The sequence below is a fragment of the Penicillium lagena genome (assembly GCF_028827675.1).
Source record: "Penicillium lagena strain IBT 129212 chromosome Unknown utg000002l_segment0_segment0, whole genome shotgun sequence".
NCBI classification, from domain to species: Eukaryota; Fungi; Ascomycota; class Eurotiomycetes; order Eurotiales; family Aspergillaceae; genus Penicillium; species Penicillium lagena.
The window spans coordinates 1,377,712-1,397,761 of record NW_026623223.1 but is presented as its reverse complement, the minus strand read 5'-3'; the positions used below and the strand labels follow the sequence as shown (position 1 = coordinate 1,397,761).

The following is a 20,050-nucleotide window of genomic DNA, read 5'->3' as shown; positions in this document are numbered from 1 at the left end:
AATTAGTTAATTATAATTCTACAAGAAATCTCTTTCATGTAGCCATGCTTCCACGTCCTTCATGTCTCTCTCCAGCCATCTTCCCTTTGCCCGAATCGCATCAAAACTTTGCCGTAAAGTGCGATCAAAACCTTCTGTGTCTTTCTCTTCAAAAAAAAGCTTCGACTTCATTGAGCTGTTCTTCGGAAGTAAAACTGTCCGTGCAAAGCCCAACGACTCTGCTTAACATGCTGAGGCCAGGTGACAGCTTCTCCTGAACCGTGTCCCAATTCTGCTTAAGCCAACCCCATAGCGCCACGATGCCGTCCCTGTGCACGCGTAGCCCTTTCATCACAAGGTGAATATCCTGCTGCTTAATCTCTTTGCTGAGCATCAATTTGAGCGTGCGCTGAATGAGCTCGGGTTTATGTGCTTGGCCGATAGCGCCCAAAGCGGCGTCGCGCCCATCGCTGGTGCTGACCGTGCGAAACTCGTCTAGAACGGCATTGTACTCATCCTCACTATCGTTTGACAGGACCACAGCAAATACGGCGGCGCGCAGGTTCGGGTTAATAGAGGACCGATCGCCTTCCTTGAACTTAGCGAACATATCAAAGGCAGCATTTTTAGATTCCTGGTCGCCAGCTAAAGCTGCGCTCTCGAAGAGGAGTGACTTAAATTGCTGTTCAATGTGTGTGTCACTCTTTTTAAAAGCCCAACCCAGCTGCTGCGCTTTGGCGCTGACGAGATGGCGTTGAAAGGACTCCAATGCATTCTTGGTTTTTTCGTTGCAGAAGACCCAGGCTGCTCGGATAGAAGTGATACAGGCAATCATCTGGCTCCATACGACAAACTCGGACTCGGTCTGGAGCGCTTGAAGTAATGACAATACACTAGAGGTTTTCTGATAGCCAGCGGCTGCGAGAGCACCAGCATCCGCAACCATACCGGCGCGATCTTCGATTGTTAAGTGACCCTTGCTTGCAGACTCTCCGAGCTTTCGCAGTCGTTCAGATGAGTATGATGTGCGATAGATACCTGAATGTTCAGCATTGAGTTTGAAGAAATCGAGATTCTTGATTTCGAAGCTTTGCTCGCGAAGACTGAGCGCAAGATCCTCGTGCACGCCATCTTGGGTGCGAAGATTCAGGAAAACGGGGTATATGGTATGGTCTTCTCCAGACTTGAGGTCTCCTGTTATCAAAAACCGAGTCTGCTTTATGTGAAGTGAGTTGTTCTGCGCATCTTCCATAACAGTAAGCACAGGGTATCCAATGTTTTTTGTCCAGGTGCGCATTAGCTTGCCAACATCCTTGCCGCTTTTCTCTGATAAGGCCGCCCACAGATCGCCCGTTGTGGCGCTGCCATACGCATGTTTCTTAAGATAAACACGAATGCCATCTAAGAAGACCTCCTCGCCGAGGAATTTAGAGATCATACGAAGAACGCAGGAGCCTTTCGAATATGTGATCGCATCGAAAATTTGGCTGATTTCGTGTGCCCGTTCAACCGGAACTTCTATTGGATGAGAGCTTCGTAGGGAGTCGAGAGCCAGAGCACGCTGAAGTTCGTTGGTCACATATGTCTGCCATACCCTCCACTCCGGGTAGAATGCATCACAGGAATACCATGTCATCCAGGTGGCAAAGCTCTCGTTGAGCCACAGTCCTGCAGTACCATTAGAATCTAACACGGAGAAAGATAGAATGCTTCATTCTGATGTACCATCCCAGAAATCCATGGTTACAAGGTTACCAAACCACTGATGAGCCAACTCGTGCTGCACAACTTCAGCAACTCTTTGGCTCGTAGAAGCACTGCTCGATTCTGGATCCAGCAGGAGATCTCCTTCGCGATAAATGGTCAGACCCCAGTTCTCCATCGCACCAATAAAATTAGGGACGGCAATCATGTCCATTTTTGGCAAAGGGTAAGATATTTCAAACTTCCTTTCATAAAAATCAAGCGTCCGTGCAGCAAGTTCAAGAGAGAAATGTCCATGCGTAATGTCTTTGCCAGGAGTAACGAAACATCTGATTGGCACACGAAATTTGTGCGTCACGATACTGTTCAACTCGCCCACGACGAACGCCACAAGGTACGTTGACATCAATGGAGACTTGTTGAATTTCACTGCTTTCCTGTGCGTTCCAACTTCGTTCACAGACTCTTCGTCCATGTTGCTGAGACAAGTCATTTTCTTGTCAGCAACGAGGGTGATGGTGAAGGTAGCTTTGAGGGCTGGTTCATCGAAACAGGGAAAGGCTCGTCTTGCGTCCGTGGGTTCCATTTGCGAAACTGCCATGTACTGTTCGCTTCCGTCTTCTCCCTTGAAGCTTGACCTATAGAAGCCAGCTATGTTCTCACTGAGAGTTCCGATAAAGATGTGAGTTAGAGTTGCCATGCCTCCAGCGTGGATGGTATCTTGCAGGTGTATGGTCACGGTCTGTCTGTCCTTATTATACGACAGCTCAGATGCAGAAGGGACGGGTCTCGAGTTGTAATGGACTTGCGTGCTACATATCTTGAGGTCGATGATATTGAGGGTTATGGAGTTTGTGTCCTCCAGTATCTCAAGACTTTCGTTGCGTCAGCAATGTTTTTGAAATGAGCCCAATCCACGAAAAGGTGTTAAGGAGACCAAGCTATACTCGCTTGCCCATTCAGAGAAGAGACGTATACGTACTCAATCGAGACTGTGCCGTTATATGTGAAAGCCTCAAAATTGGGTTCCAATTTCAGATCATAATGAACAGGTTTAACGTTTTTAGGGAGAACCTCTCGTCGATTCGTGGAATCTGTACTAAGCGAGGACATATCTGTATTTGGTGTCGATTCCACCTACTTTGGACGTAATGCACCGGTTCTAGGTGACAACTGCGAGGATGACAATAACAGAGGAAACGTACTAGAATGGCTTTGATAAGATGTTATTGTCTGCTGCGAGGAAATATGTGGCTGTGAGAGAATCCAAACACAGAAATGAGTAACAGGAATGGAAATTAATTCTCAGGATTAGTTCAGGACTAAATATACGGCGGCAGCAGCCCAAAGAGCAGAGAGATAGTTTTTGAGGGAAAGACGATAGCGGAAATCGTTGGCAAGAAAAGAGATCATCTCGGTGTTTTCCCTTTTTCCTCTTACAGGGATGAGTCATTACCCCGCCCACGATCTAAATTGATGATATGTAGTGAAAAGGGATAATTTATCACATTTATGATTTCCAACGGTATTTCCGAGTATCCAGCTCGCTCTCTGTACGTGAATTATTAAGGTGGGGGAGTGGGAACTAGAAGTAAATCATCCTTAAAAACACATATATTTCTGCTCTAACGACTAATGATGAAGGAATCAGTAGATATCATGGAGTTTTTGTTGGTCCGGGATACAGCTGTCCTCTCGAAGGTAGGTTATGGAAACAAAAGTACGTATATTTTGATACTGACGCAAGATGATCAGAGCTCGATGTCGACCTTACTTTCAGCCAGCCAGTTGCTTTTGCAATCTTGAGTGGCAACGTTGTCTTGCATCATCTCACGGCATGGTACAGATTTTCGAATAGAAAGCACCGGTTTGTGGATTACGAAAATGGAAAAGCTGCTTGATACTGCGCTCTTAAGGTTCCAATATGGTACCTCGACCTCATATCGCCCAGGTGCACGGCTCGACACTCGATGCATTCGGTCTGGTTCAGCATGCGAGAAAAAGGTCGCAGTTATAACACAGTTTGGGGGTAGACCCATATGATTAGGGCTTGCAATATAACTAATTGAATACTGGGAAAGCTTACACGGAAAACTCGGAGCAACATCATCCTAACAGTAATAGATACAGCAAATTGATAGAATACGATCCTCACCACGAGCTTTCACTCCATATTTAAAATTTCACTCTAGAGTCGGTTTGTTCAGCTAAATTTGTGAAACTCGGGCGTTCCCAGTTGCTTCCTCCACTTCTCGCCCCAGATCATCAGTCCCAAAATGGGGAGCCACAGCGCCAGTAAGACCAGTGCCAACGAGGACCAAGTCCAGGCATATCCAATCTTCTTTACCATCTCATCCCAAAAGAATCCGACGACGAAGGATAAACCGCGGCTCAGGTTCATCAGCAAAGCTGATTCGGGGGTCTGTGGGCGGTAGCAGTCGGAGACATAGGCGTATAGGCAGGTCGAGGTAACTTGCAAACCGAAGGCGCCTATAACCAAGGGTAAATATCAGATCACTTCAATGCTCTTTATCTTCAATATTCGGTATCTCATATCCTTACTTACCAATACCGAGCCCAACCAATGGAGGAATAAAGCCGGTGTGCTTCTGCACACAAACTCCAAAAATCATCATGCCAACGGGTCCGCAAACGCCCGAAAGGCACGTAAGATACAATCTCTGCTCCGGCCTCCACACACCGCCGTTGTGCTTGGCTTTCTGGTACAAGATGTAGTCACTGACTTTTCCGGCCGACAGCTCACCGATCACACATCCAATGATCAGTGGGATCCCCGTGCACAGGCCGATGGCGCCGCTCTTAAAGCCGTACACCTCCGAGTATATTTTAGCCATGGAGATAGCCGGCAGGATGTTGATGAAAGTCCAGCTCCAGGTGTAGTACCAGAATGGAAGTGAAACAGATGGGTACTTGAGCATGTATAAGGAGGTTAGGAAGTCCTGAGCGTGCAGATGATGCTGCGGAATCGAATTTCCCTTGATATCAGTCAAGAGCTGCCAGTAGCTCCGCTCATGAGTCCGTATATTGAGGAAGAGAGGATCTCGGGAGAACAGGGTCTCGGGAAGAAAAAATAAAGCTACAAGAAATGATACACTGGTCACAATTGCGGGCATGAAGAAGTCCCATTCCCAGCCGGCGGCTTCTCCTAAAAATCCACCAGCTATGGGAGATAGAATAGATCAGTGGAGGACACCGTCAGAGCAGACGAGGACCTACTCAAAATTGCGACGTGAGCACCGTTCGTAACGAAAATTGTATAAAGCCCTGTCTTCTCTCCGCGCTCATGCATGAAAAACATGTCATTGAGCATCGGGGTTCCCATGGCCATCATACCTCCAAAGCCGATACCATTAAGTGCGCGGCAGCCCAGAAGCGCGGAAATCGTAGTTGTGTAAGCAGTGCCGATATGGGAAACGATGGTGATAATCTGTGTGAGTAGACAGATTGGCCGCCGGCCATAGACATTGGCCAATGGCACGAAGAGGAAAGGCTTTCAATCTCGGTGAGCACTTGCGCCATCCACGTTGTAACTGCCTCTCGCTGGAAGAGGATATCGGCGTGGAATGAACTCACTGAGACACCCCCAGTGATAATGGACGTGGTTGTGCTGTATGTTACTATCTTGACTGGTTTGTTGAAGGCTTCGCTGAGAAGGTTCAAGCTGGGATTGGGAACCGCTGCATTAAAAGGCCCGAGGAAGGCCATGAAACTGACTTGCAGCAGCACCACCCATTTGAGCCAGCTAGACCAATTCTAATCATCATCAGCATGGCTTCGTGGAAAAGTCGAACACCTCACAAATCCTTACTATTCGTGCTATGTGTTCTTCAAATATTAAGGACAGTTACGAAAGCACTTACCAGGGGATCATCCTTGAATTTGCTAGGCTGGGGCAAAAGAGGCAAGCCATGGGGATCGAGCTTGACAGTCTGCTGTGCCCGCTTCTCCATGTCAACGACTTCAGCCTCCTCCAAATTCGGAGAACCAGCTAGTATGCTTTTATCCACTATTTGAATAGGGTTGAACAGCATGAGCTCCCGAAAAAGGACCTTCTGTGTAGATGGGTGGAGGGAAGAGGATGTTCTGGGCAATATTGATTTTGCTCCTAGGGACGGCTGAAGGATGGTACCGGCATGACTGTAGAGCCCACATCGTGCGCAATCTGGCACTGGGTTTATTTATCTAAAACAATGATAGGAGAGACCTTGAGCAGATTGGCCAAAACTCGGTAGGGATAGATCATTCTGGCTTCTTCACCGCAACTTCTCCAATACGTTCTTTATAGCCTCTTAAACTCGTGGAGAAGTGTGGAGACTGCAGCAAGTCACCGAACTCCTGCAGGATGTGTTCGTCTACCGAAGGATCCATAACGTTTCTCCAAATAATCACCTCTGCCAGCGCTAATTTTCTATTTCCGGGGTCATCCTTCCACGCACCTATTGTTCCACTGCTGACCTAGACTGTATCTATGTCACAGCACGACAGCCGAAGAAAACGAGTTCCAGATGCGGTTCGACAGTGCGTGGGCGTCAGCTGCTGCAAAAGGCGGTGGGCGAAATGCATTCAATGCATTCGCACAGCACCAGAAGATCCCTGCACCAACTGTGCAGAATCAAGTTAGGTGCGAGCTCGTCTGTTTGGGAGCATGGCCATGTCGGACATTATGGATGATGTGACCAGGAAGTTGCTACTGCATTCAGACTCGTCAATTTTTATTTGGGAAGGAGTATAAGGATATTATAACTAACGGGTTGCTAATGCTCTTACGAGTGCGCAAAAAAAGAGGGGCAAAATCTGCTCATTAACCACCGTCCTCTGAAACTCGGATACGGGTTTGGGCTAGCCTGTTGATTCATGTCCGATTTCCAGCAACCACAGGAAGGACAAGACAAGAATCATGTTTTCCACCAGTATGAATTTGATGATGACCCAAGTTCTGGTTATCAAGTTTTTCCGGCTGTATCATTGGCGTGGCAGGGGCGCTTAGAAAATGCCCAGCAACACGGAGCATGAGCCCTTCGTTGGGTGCAAAAACCATACCCATTGGCCAAAGTGTGATATCCAGGGGAGTAACTCTCCCCTTTGGAATCTTTTCCTCCCGATCATGTTTATAGAAGACCTCTTGCTCATCAGCACTAGACCGCGACGCATCACGAGATATAGCGGAAGAGGCTCGCAGAAACCCCTGAGGTCCATAGAGCTTCGCTGTTTCGCACTCTGGCACCTCGCTTTCCGGTAGTGGACATGGGAAATGAATTCCCTTTAGAGGGTTTCCAGACCTGTCGATCTTTCTTAGTTGAACGACGACATCCATATCATCTCTTTCCTCACACGACATCCACAATCGCACTTTGGCGTAGCCAGCAATCTCGGTGTATTCGTTGAAATGGATGATGAAGTCCTGTTAATTATTTTATTAGTGGGAATCTAAAATCATCGACGTATTTGGGCATGGGCACACCGAAGAAGCATTCAGATCTTGACTATCATGAGAGACAGAAGCCTCGTTGTCTGAAAGAAGCGAATGGAGACTCCCCTTGCTAGCATCCAGATAATATGTTTTCAATTGTTGCCGTTGCAATGGAAATTCAGTCTCCGCTCTTTCAACAACATTTGGCACTGTTCCAAATCCATGAAGAGATAGGCGCAATGGGGGTGTATCCTGCTCCCAGCCATTCATAATCCCCTTGGAATAACGATCGTAAAACCGTTGCAAATCGTCGATGGACTTAGGCTCGTACATTTCATACCACTCAAACCGAGGGTGGACTCGCATCCACTTGCAGGTAGATCTCGCCCGCCGAAATGTGTCGAATGATCCGTAGACGTGGAACGGATTGCCGAATGAGCCTAGCACGTAGAGTGGAACATCAATGTTCGAGACTTCGTCGTATTTCTGGGCCCAATAGTCATCGAACAAGGGATGAGTCTTCACCATTTGTGCTACATCCTCGACGCCCTCTCCACCAGCTACCCCCCATTGATACTGCTTGGCAAAGGTGTTGTTCATAGCGAGTCCACCACGGAGATAAAGTTGTCGATATATATCTGTAAATCCCTCCCAAGGAGCCAGTGCCTTCAATGCAGGATGAGACTGTCTGGAGGCAAAGCTCACTTGGGCTTTTGCCAAGTACGAATTTCCGCCCATGCATACTGAGCCATTGCACCATGGTTGTTTGGACAAGTAGTCGATCGTGTCATATATATCCTCGGCTTCCTGATCTCCCCAAAAGAAAAATGTGCCTTCAGAGAACTGTGCCCCGCGAGCATCAACATTCACGATTGCGTACCCACGGCGGCACCATTCTGCGGGATCGAGACCCTCAAAGGTCTCATAACCGGATGTCCAGTCCTTGGGGACTCCTGATCGATGCCAAATCATGTCCAGACTGATACTGGTCTTTCCGTAGGGGCTCCAGCAAATGATAGCAGGCACAGTATCATGATCAGAGGAGGCCGGTCGGTAAATATCAGCGTACACAAGGATTCCATCTCGAAGTCTGACTGGAGTATCACTATTCACAATTGTGTCGACGAGTATGTTCTTGCGACCCGCCTCCTTCACATGTCCTTTGCGCAGGATTGTATTTTTGTTGGGATTGAAGGTGATTCCGAACTTTTCGTATCTTGGGTGTTTTTCCACGGGCAGTGGCTTTACGAAGTTGAGATCTGGGAAACGAGACTTGAGTTTTTCCGTGGTGGACATTGCAGTTTTGTTGTTTGGTATCACTTCTCGATGATAAACTATGCTTTCTTGATTCCCTGAAAAAAATTCAGGTTGGTTCTGACGGCTTTATTTATATCAAATTGAAATATTTGGGATTACCTGCTTTGTTTCTTGCGTTCCAACTCGGCGGAACTTCGGCTTAAAAAGGTACCGAAATTGAGTGAACTTGTGGCCGATATATCGTTGGAACATGCACTAATGCCGCGATGAATGTGGAGAAGTTGACTTTCAATAACACATAGATCTACAAGCGATGTAACAGCGAGGTCCGAGAGACTTGGCTGAGAAGTGTTATAGGCCCCGCAAAGCGGACGACGGAGGCGAAGACTCGCAATTTCACCGATTGCTCGGTCATTCGCGCTCCATCTGTTTCCGCATCGGAGGACGGCGACGAGGGCCCCGCGATTTGACTGATCGGTCGGTCTTTCGCGCTTCATCTATTCCGAGCTTGTTCTAACACTACAGACCGATATGCGTACATGAGGAATATATAGCGTCCTATGTCCGCTATCCAAGTTTCATCAACAACGTCTGCGCATTGAAGTCGGTCCTAGTGACAATATTCCTGGCACCAATCCATTTTACCATTCTATACCATTTACAATCCTCTTTTCGCTCCAAAACTCTTAGAATCGTGTCAGCCGCCGACATCTACTCCACATCACTACATCGTCCAACATGGACAAAATAATAGTGGAGCGCGATGTCCCAATATTAATGGACGATGGCCTCATTCTCAAAGCAGATGTCTTCCGTCCAAAGGATGAGACTCCGAGCCCAGTAATTATGACTCTCGGGGTTTATGGAAAGGGGGTACCCTACCGTGACGCATTCGCACCCCAGTGGGATGTCTTGATGGCAACAAAGCCCGAGGTTCTCCAAGGATCCACGAAGGAATTTATGGTCTGGGAACTAGTTGATCCCGAAATCTGGGTACCGTGGGGCTACTCGTGTGTTCGCGTTGATTCCCGTGGCTCCGGTCGTTCCCCCGGAATGCTGGATATCTTTTCAAAGAGAGAAGCCAAGGATTACTACAACGCGATTGAATGGGCCGCAGCTCAGCCATGGAGTACAGGAAATGTGGGATTGAATGGAATTTCTTACTATGCTATTACGCAATGGCTTGTTGCATCTCTTCAACCACCTCACTTGACTGCGATGATTCCTTGGGAGGGTGCGAGTGATGCCTATCGTGATATGATGCGCCATGGAGGTATCCAAAACAACGGATTTTTTGAATGGTGGTATCCCAAGCAAGTCATTTCAGTTCAACATGGCAATCCTCGAGGCTGGCAAGATCCTTGGCTTGGTGAGAGAAGCAGTGGGCTAGCATCCCTCACGGAGGCCGAGCTTAAGCGCAACCGCACGGATCCAGTGTCAGACATTTTAACAAGGCCTCTTGACGACGAATGGTATCGCTCGCGCTCGGCCGACTGGAGTAAAGTAACGGTGCCGTTTCTCAGCGCGGCGAACTGGGGAGGATTCGGAATTCATCCTCGAGGCAACTTTGAAGCATTTACCCAAGCTGCATCGAAGCAAAAATGGCTAGATTGTCATCCGGGTCGTCACGAAGAATGGTTCTATCTCGATCATGGGATGGCTTTGCAAAAACGCTTCCTGGATCATTTCTTAAAAGGAATCGACAATGGATGGGACAAGGAGCCGCCGGTTATGCTTCATCTGCGGAGGCCATTCAGTCACAAATTCGAGGAACGAAAAGAAACAGCATGGCCATTACCAAATACAAAATGGACCAAGCTGTATCTTGACTGTGTTGATGCAATTGCTGTTCCTGGAATGTCTTGGGAAATCCCCTCCAAGTGGTCCAAGATGAGCTTCGCCGCTCAAGGGCATCCATTGACATTTCTGTCACCACCACTAGAGAAGGATATCGAGATTACTGGGCCAGTTGCAGCCAAATTGTTTGGGTCCTCAACGACGACTGATATGGATCTCTTCCTCACACTCCAAGCTTTTCTCAATGAGCGTGAGATTGTCTTCCAGGGTGCGGCAGATGCAAATACGCCTCTCTCTCAAGGATGGCTTAGAGCATCCCACCGAAAACTTGACCCTTCGAAGACCTTGCCATATCGCCCCTACCATAGCCACGACGAAATCCAGCCACTCGTACCCGGCAAAGTGTATGACCTAGACGTTGAAATCTGGCCTACCAATATTTTGCTTCCGAAAGGATCACAGATAGCGCTTCAGGTTAGCGGGAAAGATTTCGAAAGGATGCTGCCTCCGAAGGAAGCTGGAAATCCATGGGAAATGCGGAATCCTACGATTTGCACCCACAACCACCCTGGTGATAGACCAACCGATATGTTTGGGGGCGAATCAACTATTTTTACGGGAGGAGAAACGCCGTCTTACATCTTGCTTCCCTTTATTGAGAGGTGAAGGTTTGGTTTACCAAAACCTAAATTCACAAGAATTGTCAAGAAAAATGTTACCATACAGTGATCTAGCCCCCCACAATCCACATGACGGAACTTGACTTGTTGTCCGGCGAGAGTATAACTCTACACGGCGCCTGGATGCCTCCGAAAAATGGAAGTCCCTGATGTGTAAGAAGACATACAACATTTCTATCATGTACTTTCGGCCCTCGGAGGAGACAGCATGACAAATCTTGCCACGTCCCAGCAAAACATAAGCATGCATGCTCTCCTTTCAAGCGCCGGGTCTTCAACACACTTCGTCAAATATATCATTCTTCTGTTTGTGATACATTACTGGATAGTACGCGGAAATTCCGACAGATGTAACTGCATTGCACCCCTTTACGAGCGCCTCAGAACGAAATGAACATTATTCAAAGAAGCGAGGCGTTCAAAACCGTCGAGGGCATATTCAGTTTTTCTCATGTCTCGTACTTCATTCAACAATATGGAAATCTATATTTTGGGAAATCAAAAGATCGATATGGCATCCCGGACTCCCTAGAGCAGCTTGAACACGTTCAGCAGGTTCAAACCGAAGACCGGGGACCCCTAGTAAGGGCCACTTGGTCAACGGTTTACGAGTTCTTATTTTTAACAATGAGATCATTCCGCAGAGTCATTTGCTTTGTGCCATATGCTCGCTCGCGTCGACCTACGCCTGTCTACAAGATAAAGCCTGAACAGTATATAAATTCGGTTCTCTCTACAAAATACGCTAGGAGATCGTCTATTTCCGTAACTAAGGTTGAGGACAGTACCATGCACCGTCCCCTCACAGGACAATATCGTTGCCTAAAACTAAGACCGCAGACGGAACTAGTGAAGGATTCTATTTATGTACAAGCGAAGAAGGTCGGAGTAGAATATTAGGCAAAGTATGTGAAGACTTACTCCTCTAAACCGAGTATGAAACACTGCATTTTATTAGAGGCTGTTTGATCGGACCAGCTTATCTGAGCACACGTTGATGCCGGGCTGTGAGATGATGCTGTACATGTCGCCTGCAGCTTGCTACACCTATCAATATCAGAAGCAAGGAAATGAAGGTCTGGAAAGAGGCCATTCTGCAATATTTACTTTGTATGAAGTCTGTCTAGTTCAGAAAAAAAAAATGCTGGTTTCACATCGGGTATCTAAATCACCGTACGCCAAACCTTATGCATGTCTAACCATAGTAGAGTCTTAACAAACGCCATATATCGGAGGGAAAAAGAATCAAGTGCGCCATCCTTGAACAAACTCATGAAAGCGGTCAATTACAACACCAAAGATAGCATTCGCGCTGTCGCCAATAAGCTGCTCGAAATGGCGGATGGCTTCTTCCTCCGACATCTCCAGATGAAACCGCTCCTTGACCTTGAGGACAGCCTTGTCCGGTTCGACGCGGATGTCCGGGATATTAGCGTCGACCATGAGGCTGAAGAGGTTCAGAATCAGGTTGGCGGACTTGCGCAGCGTGGTGTACGCCGTGTAGCAGTACTGTTTGAATTGGAGGTAGTTTGGTGATGTGGTGCCGCCCATGCCCTCGACCATCTCCTTGCCAAGTTTCATCATCGGCGCGAAGGGCTTGGGGTCACGGCCCAGGATGAAGCCGAAGTCTGCATGGAAGAAATGGCCGTCTGGGGCAAGCAGTAAGTTTTCAAGATGGCGGTCGCCCACGCCGAGGATGTAGGTGATAACGCAATATCCAGCGCAGGATTTGATGTATGTGTCCATCGTCTCTTTGCGCACGCCGAGGGGTTCGTTGTCGTCTGGATTGTTCGTTTTCAGGTATGCGAGGATAGATTTGTACTTGGCCATGGCTGCTGAGAGTGACGTGGAAGGGATGAACTGTGCAGCGCCGACTGTTGAACTAGTGGCAAGGACCCGGTAAGGTGTAAGTTTCAAATCCAAATTTTCTTTCTGAAGAAGTTGATCCATGAGAATGATGATCTGGATGACCAGCTGGTCCTGTCGCATATCGTCGCCAACCTTGAACAACAGTGGATATCGGCGGCCGTCCGTAGTCTTGAGAGTGATGTGCAAAGGAGACAATGTTGACTTGAAGACATTGGATTCTTCCGGGAAACACCCTGCCACAAGAACATCCGGGTCCAGGGGGAGTGGTAATGGAGGTTCAATGTGAATTAGTTCATTCTTCGGGTCGCGCAGTGATTTCTTTAATTTTTCAATCTTCTGGGGCCGGGTCTCCCTGGAGAAACGGACATCTTTGGCGATCTTCGACAACACGGCTATAAATTCTCCTTGCCGCAAGAGTGTCTTGCGATAATCAGGATGCACTTTCTCCAGCTCAGTCATGAAATAGTACTCGACTCGCGCAAACAGACGCCGTTGCGTCGATAATGTGCCTGGTCCAGCATCATCACACTCGACCATCAGGTACCAATGCAGGTAATTTCCCAGCTTGAGGTTATTGGCAGCGCGGGTGATCAAGAAATTGGCAAGTGAGGAGTCATGCGCGGCTTCGTCCACGTTGCCCTCGGCGTTTTCTTCGTACTTCAAAGCCTGGACCAACTGCAGCAGATAGAGGAGAAGCTCGTCGTCATCTGCCTTTCGCAGTCGTTCCACAGCATATGACCGCACTGCCGGATTGTCAAATGTGGGACCCAGAAGCTCCAGAGCATCATCCACATCGATTTCGGTCCACTTGGGAAGGATTTCCACAGCCTGCCGGGCTTCCCCCACATCCCGCCAATTTACTGACTTGACGAATTTTGTCAATGCTCTCTTTTCTCGCGTCAAATAGTACCTGAATCTCCAGACAGAATCCTTCTCTTCGGCTGTAAGATCTTGCGTTGGCTCGTACGACAGAATAATGTTGAGCTCATCACGAATCTTGGGATTAGGCTTCAAGTCTCTGTCCATGATACCAGTCCTATGGCTTCGGATCAACCGGCGGTGCTTGTCCTCACAGGGGTTCCCTGCCTGTCCCACTTCCGGATCATATATCCGGATCACAGCTGTAGCGTCTGCTCCCTCAATTCCCGGGCCAAAGCGAACCTCCGGGACCGGTTTCAAGGCCGAGTTTGGATGAATTGGCGCATTCTGGGAATAAGACGAAATGGGGGGAGGAGGATACTGGTGATCGGCCCAGGTAATCGGATGATCGAACCGTGGGAATTCCACATACAAGACAAAGTTCTCGTCATCCCGTTCATCATCATCCGAATCTTCGTCCACCGTCGGCTGGTTTGTAGCTTTCAACAAAATGGCTCGTTTCCGGGCCGCTTCCTCGGCGTTCAACTTGAGCTTTTCCAGCTGGCGGAATACCATTTGGTCCATCCAGTCTATTCGCGGAATTTCACCCATTTCGTGCTTCTTGATCAGAATCTCCACCCGTTCTAGCTCTGTCTCCTCCAACGACGGCCCCAACGGATCACGAGCGTTCGGTATGCGTCGCTTCGGCGGCGGCACTGACGGCGTGGTGGTCGATGAAACCCCATCCGCAGCTTTATTGCGGTACACCTTGCATTTTTGTCTGCCCATCCTCAGCTTGCCCTCGCCGTCAAACAGTCGTATGGTCGTTCCGCCAAAGGGGATATCATGAGCCTGGGCTCCACCACCGGCCAGCGGGGACAGATCCCAAACCGTGATTGCCAGTTGGGAGTTGAGCGGCGCATCCTTGAGGGACATGGGCATCTGCAGCCATTCGTTCCATGCTCGGTTCGCTTTGAACGCTTTGTATGAGGTCTGGAGAGGCACGCCGAGGGGTTTTGAGTCCGACCATATCTGCACTGTGACAAATAAATCCGAGGCCGGGTTCTGCGTAGAACCCAGGTGTCGTAACTCGGGGTTCTTCAGCAGCACTGAGTAGGGGATCTGCTTTTGCTTCCCCTCTAGTGAACCACTGTCGGGTCTGTCAGCTGGATTGCTTGCCTGAGAGAGTTACAGAGGCTCATACATCTTGACGTGGATGGGGAAGTCCACCTGTGTGGAAACGGCAAAGGTGAATGCCTCCATCCTGTGGTCCTTCCAGCAAAAAGAGAGAGAGAGACAAGAGAGAGAATAGAGCGACCCAGACCGTCCAGATGACGCGGGGGGGAATCTGGTCACGTGATAATGCGCGTAATAGAGAGACGCGACTTTGACTTTGCCAGTTTCCTTTTGGTCCTGACGTCGTCGGTTTATCTTCCTTTTTACCTGTCTCTCTCCTTCCCTGTCCTTTGATACCCGTTATACGTGCGACGTCGAGCAATCGTGCTTTTGCGTTTGCTTGTTTGTCCTGTACTTTGTCACCTGCAGGACACGCGCCAGGGTTCGACTTAATCATGGCACGTCTCGCCGGGACTCAGCTCGACGAACCACCCATCAGTTCAAGCCCCTCCTCATCACCAGGGCGATCTTCTGATAAGGAGAATCATCGCCAAAGTGTCAACAAAAGAACCGCGATGCCACCTCCAAGCTCAGCAAATAAACGGCGACGCCTCACCGATCACGACCCGAACATCCAGTCGCAGATGCCAATGTCGCAACGCAACGTCCAGAACAGGTACTACGATCCAGACCAGGATGCGGGTGAGCGAAGGAAGATTCGGAAAGGACTGAGAGATCTGACGCGAGAACTTAACGGTAAATTCACCTCCTCTGGGCGCGGAGGGCCTCCTGCTGACCGTCTCCATCAAGACTCGCGATCGGAATATATGCAAGCCGGAAATGATGGCCTCTATAAGACGATCACCAAAGCCAACGAGATTTTCGTCGGAGTTAAGCAGACTTCCGACGCGACGATCGACTCTCGCCTCCTAGTCAACGCGGCCGATCTCTCCCACAAAAAGACCGCCCAGGTCGCTCTCGGGGACGCGACGGCCGGTATCGATGTTGATGAATTCGTTTCCAAATGTATCTCGTTCATGCGTCAAGGTGAGGCATCCACTCTCTCTCCGTCCCAGGGTACCCAGCGCCGCCGACCGCGTCAAAGCCAAAGAGACCCCGATGCGAGCGACGAGGAGGATGCAGGAGACGCGATGAATTGGGACTGGCTGGGTCGACACGCGTGCGTACCGTATAGTGCGCGACCGGCCGTGTCAGGGTGGTTGTTGGGCCCATTATCCGTGCAAAAGCGCGCGCGCCAATTGACCCAGCGGCGAGCGCACGAGCAGATTGATCCATCACTGGCTGTACAACCCAACGAGCTTAGGCAGCAGGATCTCGGGGATCAGGAAAACGTCAATCTCGCCTCCATGTGCTCGACAATCAACAAACTGCTTGCGGACATACTGAAGGAGCGCAACAAAGCTGCTTCCGACGAGCTGGTTGAGATGCTGGCTAAGACAGGGCAACCTGAACCTAGTTTCGAGCAGGTCAAGGAAGCGGCGGCCAATCATGGAATCACCGATGATGGCGGCCTGAATCTCTTCCACGTCTGTATTAATCCCCGCTCCTTCGGGCAAAGCGTTGAAAATTTGTTCTACGTCAGCTTCCTTGTTCGCGATGGGAATATCGGTCTGCAGGTGGACAGTCGCCAAATTCCGAGTCTTCGTGAGTAGCCACGTGCCCTTGAGGTTTTCCTTTTCGTTGGAAATGCTGACCGTGATCCTGACAGACTCCTCGGTTCCCTGGTTACCCAGCGAGGCTCAAAGGCAAGGCATTAAAAAACAGCAGGCCATCTTCAGTCTGGATTTCGAAACATGGCAAGAGCTTGTGGCCGAGTTCGAGATCGAAGAATGCATCATCCCCCATCGCGAAGAAACAGGGGCGGAGACCAACCAGACCTGGTCTGGTTAGCTCTCGCAACAAGATAATATTCTCACCTATGATACCCCTTGATTTTGTCTTTTTCCAACTCTTTATAATCTCCGTCGCATAGAAAGTTATCGCATGGAATGAATCTTACAGTGTATGAGCTAGAGACGAACAATAATCCTGGTCATGTCTACAGTATATATTTTTGCCCCGTACTGGACTAGCCTGGGCCGAGGCCAATCGATAAGCTCGATGGTTACATCACTCGCCGCCCCCGAGCTTCCCCAGCTCGTTCCACCTCCCAACATCCTGCCAGCCCCCAAAACGAGTGTCTCACGCCTCAACTGGTCTTTGCTTTATTTTAATTCGTGTCTTGCTGAGTTGGGGTAGTCAGCACGCTGCACAAAGACGACCATCTGCGGCGCGAGTCCGAGACAACGAACGCCAGGGAGCTTTACAGCGAAGAAAAAGAGCGCACGAGCGCCACACCACCAAAAATGCCGCAGCTCTTTCCCTCGAACCCATCCGCGGCAATGGTGATTCGACACGTAACGCCGGACATCGTCACTATGAGTCTCCCATTTGCGCGCTTTGGAATCCTGCGCTTCGGCGGCCGAGGGACGCTGGGTGAGTACATAGTGCATTGCACCGACCCTTACAGGAGAAGGACGCGTGAAACCACCTCGATGTCAAACTCCAGCGTGGCTCACCATTCTGCATTTGCTTTTTCCCCTTGCCATGCTGCGATCTGCCAAGCTAACCTCGTCCTTGCATGTGTCTCAGTCAAGCTCTCCACAGGCTCCCTCGCCGTGTTCTCGCCCGTCAGCCTCACCCCCGAAGTGCGCGACAAGGTGGACTCACTGGGCGGGAATGTCAAGTACATTGCTGCGCCAGATCTCCAGCACCATCTTCACATCACAGCGTGGAAGAAGGCGTTCCCGCAAGCGGAGATCTTGGCGCCGGAGGGCTTATGGGAGAAACGGCAGTCGAATCCCGAGCTCAAGGACACCACCACCGCGTTCCAGCACGTGTTCAAGCAGCAAGACTGCGGATCGTCGAAGTCGATCTCGGAGGAGTTCGATGCCGAGTTTGAGAACGAGTACGTCTACGGACACGGGTCGCGCGAGCTCGTGTTTCTGCATAAACCCTCCAAGACCGTTATCGAAGCCGATATGCTCTTTAACCTCCCCGCCAAGGAACAATACTCCCAGAGCGAAGAAGGGGCCAAGCCGAATTTTTTGACGCGGCTGGTACTCCCGATGCTGTCGACGGCGCCGCCCGCGATGGGCCAGCGGCGGTTCGCATGGTGGATTCTCTCACCGCGGAGCCGAGGGGCGTTCACCGAGTCCGTGAGACGGATCGAGAGCTGGGAGTTTGACCGGCTAATTCCGTGCCATGGGGACGTGATCGAGACGGGTGCTAAGGGAGTGTGGCGCGACGTCATGGCGTGGTTCCTGGGAGACAAGAAAAGCGCTTAGTTAGGCTGTTTCAGCTCTCGTGTGCCGTCCCTATCCTTGCGGTCGACAATAATACCTCCACCCTGTACCTACGTACATACATACAGTGGATCTCGAATATGCTATTCATAGTCCACGCACACGCGGTCCACAGGATCTTGACTTAGGTGCCTAATACCAGCACACCGGACGATCCCACGTCATAGGGCTGAGGCAGGTCAGATGATCTGCTGAATCAGCGCAAGGGCGTTCCTTGCCTGGGCGCGAGAGAGAGAGAGAAGAGAGAGAGAAAGTATAATAACAATAATCATGAGCTGGCAGAAATTAATTAAAGTGCCAGTCAGCCAGTGGCGGCCACTGCACATGTCACCACTAGACGCCGATCAGTGGGGCGGCATAGATTAAAGCCCGCGTAGTGTCGTCAATAGTCTAGGGGATCGTGAATAGTACCTCGAGAGGAACAATAACAGAGGCAGTGGACAGGGCAGGGCCACGTCCTCAGCAGACCACAACAATACCGCTCGCAAGCACAACAACAATAATAACAACAATAATCATAATAATAACCAACCATCCAGGGTACTCCCCCTCTCTCCTTACTCCCTGCTCCGAACCATCATCCAGCCACGCATCAGTGGCGGTCAGTCAAGCCGGCGTCGATCAGTTGGTTTCCCGACTAGCCTGCATCCGGGGAGGGATCTGACGACATGACATGGAACTTGCTTTCTGGGCCAGACAATCCGGCCTGTTCGGCCCTTGCGTGCACGCTTGCTGGACTGACTGGGCTTGTGTGACGGGCCCCTCGGGCGCTCTTTATATACCGGTGCTGGATCCCACGCCGCAAGATTTGGTTTGCTACCTCTCCACATAACTTCTTAGTCTTTCCTCTGCTCTTCCCGGCCTCCTCCCAAATAGCTTCTACGCAGCACATCACCACTCATTGCCGTCGCCATGCCTGTGGTCTCGCGCCTCGTGTCTATTATCCTCCGCGTTGGGGAGATTGCCTTTGCGGCGGTATGTGGACGCCACTCTTACCCTGCCATACTTTCTCTCACACACACTGCTCTTACTCTAGGTCGTCGCGGGTATTATCGGCCATTACCTCGCGTCTTTCTCCAACATCCACCCCTGGCCGCAGGCAAGGTGGATCTACACCGAAGTCATCGCCGGCCTATCCATACTCCTGGCCCTGATATGGCTGATTCCCTTCTCGTCGGGCTTCTTCTCGTGGCCATGTAAGCGCAACCAACGCCGCCCGTCCTCCCCTCGTAGCTTCGCTGTTATCTGTTTCTGACATAACCCATCACCAGTGGACCTCCTCATCTCGTTCGCCTGGTTCGCCGCTTTTGGGATCCTCGTCAACGCGATCCAGCAGCTGCCCTGCGGCAGCATCTGGCACTGGAGTGGCTTTCTGCACGACTCGGTCTGCGGGCGCTGGAAGGCCGCTGAGGCGATGAGCTTTGTGTCTGCTATTCTCTGGCTGGTCTCGGCGCTGGTGGTATGTTTCTTTCCTGGTTGCAACTGTAGACAGCGCGCTCATGATGGCTATAGGGGATCTGGTTTACCTTCCGTGTTCGCAAGGACGCTGGCGTCGCTGGCGGAACGTAAGTGATCTATCCATACCCTGTCTCTACCTGTGTCTTGCTAGTGCTAACTTGTCTATCCATTAGCACCCGCCGCCGTCGCTGGGGCCGCTCTCCTGCCGCTGCCGTGTAAAGGACGAGGGCGCGCGGGAGAACATGTTCATCAAACCGCTGCAGTCGGCCCGCGCTCGTCCCTGGCTTGCCGTGGGGAAAGATCGATCGTTTTCATGACTTGGTGGAGTGTCGCATTTCTGCTGCCGATCTAGCGTGGTTGGAGGCAAACGAATCACGACTTATGCTGATACCCTTGGAGGACTAGGTACCTAATTTGGGGTTGCGGGTGTTCTTTGCTAGTCGCTTGTTGAATGACATCAGTTAGTTATTAATGCATTGCATACTTCCAATGTTCCGTGGATCTCTCGCGGGTGGAGAAAAAACGTGTCGCCCCCA

The 20,050-nt window shown here is 50.1% G+C and overlaps 9 protein-coding genes across 9 annotated transcripts; 5 read left to right on the top strand and 4 right to left on the bottom strand.

The window, feature by feature from the left end:
* Positions 1 to 18: 18 nt before the first annotated feature.
* On the bottom strand, positions 19 to 2,796 carry N7510_003316 (M1 family metallopeptidase; the record flags this gene model as incomplete). The annotated part of the gene is made up of 4 exons (XM_056975243.1): positions 19 to 165; positions 215 to 1,647; positions 1,705 to 2,551; positions 2,677 to 2,796. The coding sequence occupies 4 exons, from the start codon at positions 2,794 to 2,796 to the stop codon at positions 19 to 21; spliced, it is 2,547 nt and encodes an 848-aa protein (XP_056835199.1).
* A 1,090-nt stretch (positions 2,797 to 3,886) lies between these two features.
* N7510_003315 (uncharacterized protein) lies at positions 3,887 to 5,856 on the bottom strand (the record flags this gene model as incomplete). The annotated part of the gene is made up of 6 exons (XM_056975242.1): positions 3,887 to 4,173; positions 4,250 to 4,864; positions 4,921 to 5,131; positions 5,278 to 5,457; positions 5,565 to 5,710; positions 5,754 to 5,856. The coding sequence occupies 6 exons, from the start codon at positions 5,854 to 5,856 to the stop codon at positions 3,887 to 3,889; spliced, it is 1,542 nt and encodes a 513-aa protein (XP_056835198.1).
* A 700-nt stretch (positions 5,857 to 6,556) lies between these two features.
* N7510_003314 (uncharacterized protein) lies at positions 6,557 to 8,410 on the bottom strand (the record flags this gene model as incomplete). The annotated part of the gene is made up of 2 exons (XM_056975241.1): positions 6,557 to 7,105; positions 7,166 to 8,410. 2 exons carry the CDS (start codon positions 8,408 to 8,410, stop codon positions 6,557 to 6,559), a joined length of 1,794 nt encoding a protein of 597 aa, XP_056835197.1.
* A 699-nt stretch (positions 8,411 to 9,109) lies between these two features.
* N7510_003313 (CocE/NonD family hydrolase) lies at positions 9,110 to 10,834 on the top strand (the record flags this gene model as incomplete). The annotated part of the gene is made up of 1 exon (XM_056975240.1): positions 9,110 to 10,834. The coding sequence occupies one exon, from the start codon at positions 9,110 to 9,112 to the stop codon at positions 10,832 to 10,834; it is 1,725 nt and encodes a 574-aa protein (XP_056835196.1).
* Positions 10,835 to 12,093: 1,259 nt separating this feature from the next.
* Positions 12,094 to 14,838, bottom strand: N7510_003312 (phosphatidylinositol 3-kinase VPS34; the record flags this gene model as incomplete). The annotated part of the gene is made up of 2 exons (XM_056975239.1): positions 12,094 to 14,725; positions 14,780 to 14,838. 2 exons carry the CDS (start codon positions 14,836 to 14,838, stop codon positions 12,094 to 12,096), a joined length of 2,691 nt encoding a protein of 896 aa, XP_056835195.1.
* Positions 14,839 to 15,146: 308 nt separating this feature from the next.
* N7510_003311 (uncharacterized protein) lies at positions 15,147 to 16,364 on the top strand (the record flags this gene model as incomplete). The annotated part of the gene is made up of 1 exon (XM_056975238.1): positions 15,147 to 16,364. The coding sequence occupies one exon, from the start codon at positions 15,147 to 15,149 to the stop codon at positions 16,362 to 16,364; it is 1,218 nt and encodes a 405-aa protein (XP_056835194.1).
* A 34-nt stretch (positions 16,365 to 16,398) lies between these two features.
* On the top strand, positions 16,399 to 16,602 carry N7510_003310 (nuclear protein; the record flags this gene model as incomplete). The annotated part of the gene is made up of 1 exon (XM_056975237.1): positions 16,399 to 16,602. One exon carries the CDS (start codon positions 16,399 to 16,401, stop codon positions 16,600 to 16,602), a length of 204 nt encoding a protein of 67 aa, XP_056835193.1.
* A 455-nt stretch (positions 16,603 to 17,057) lies between these two features.
* N7510_003309 (uncharacterized protein) lies at positions 17,058 to 18,038 on the top strand (the record flags this gene model as incomplete). The annotated part of the gene is made up of 1 exon (XM_056975236.1): positions 17,058 to 18,038. One exon carries the CDS (start codon positions 17,058 to 17,060, stop codon positions 18,036 to 18,038), a length of 981 nt encoding a protein of 326 aa, XP_056835192.1.
* Positions 18,039 to 18,968: 930 nt separating this feature from the next.
* On the top strand, positions 18,969 to 19,733 carry N7510_003308 (MARVEL domain-containing protein; the record flags this gene model as incomplete). Its single annotated transcript, XM_056975235.1, has 5 exons — positions 18,969 to 19,031; positions 19,093 to 19,252; positions 19,328 to 19,515; positions 19,569 to 19,621; positions 19,688 to 19,733. The coding sequence occupies 5 exons, from the start codon at positions 18,969 to 18,971 to the stop codon at positions 19,731 to 19,733; spliced, it is 510 nt and encodes a 169-aa protein (XP_056835191.1).
* Positions 19,734 to 20,050: the final 317 nt, after the last annotated feature.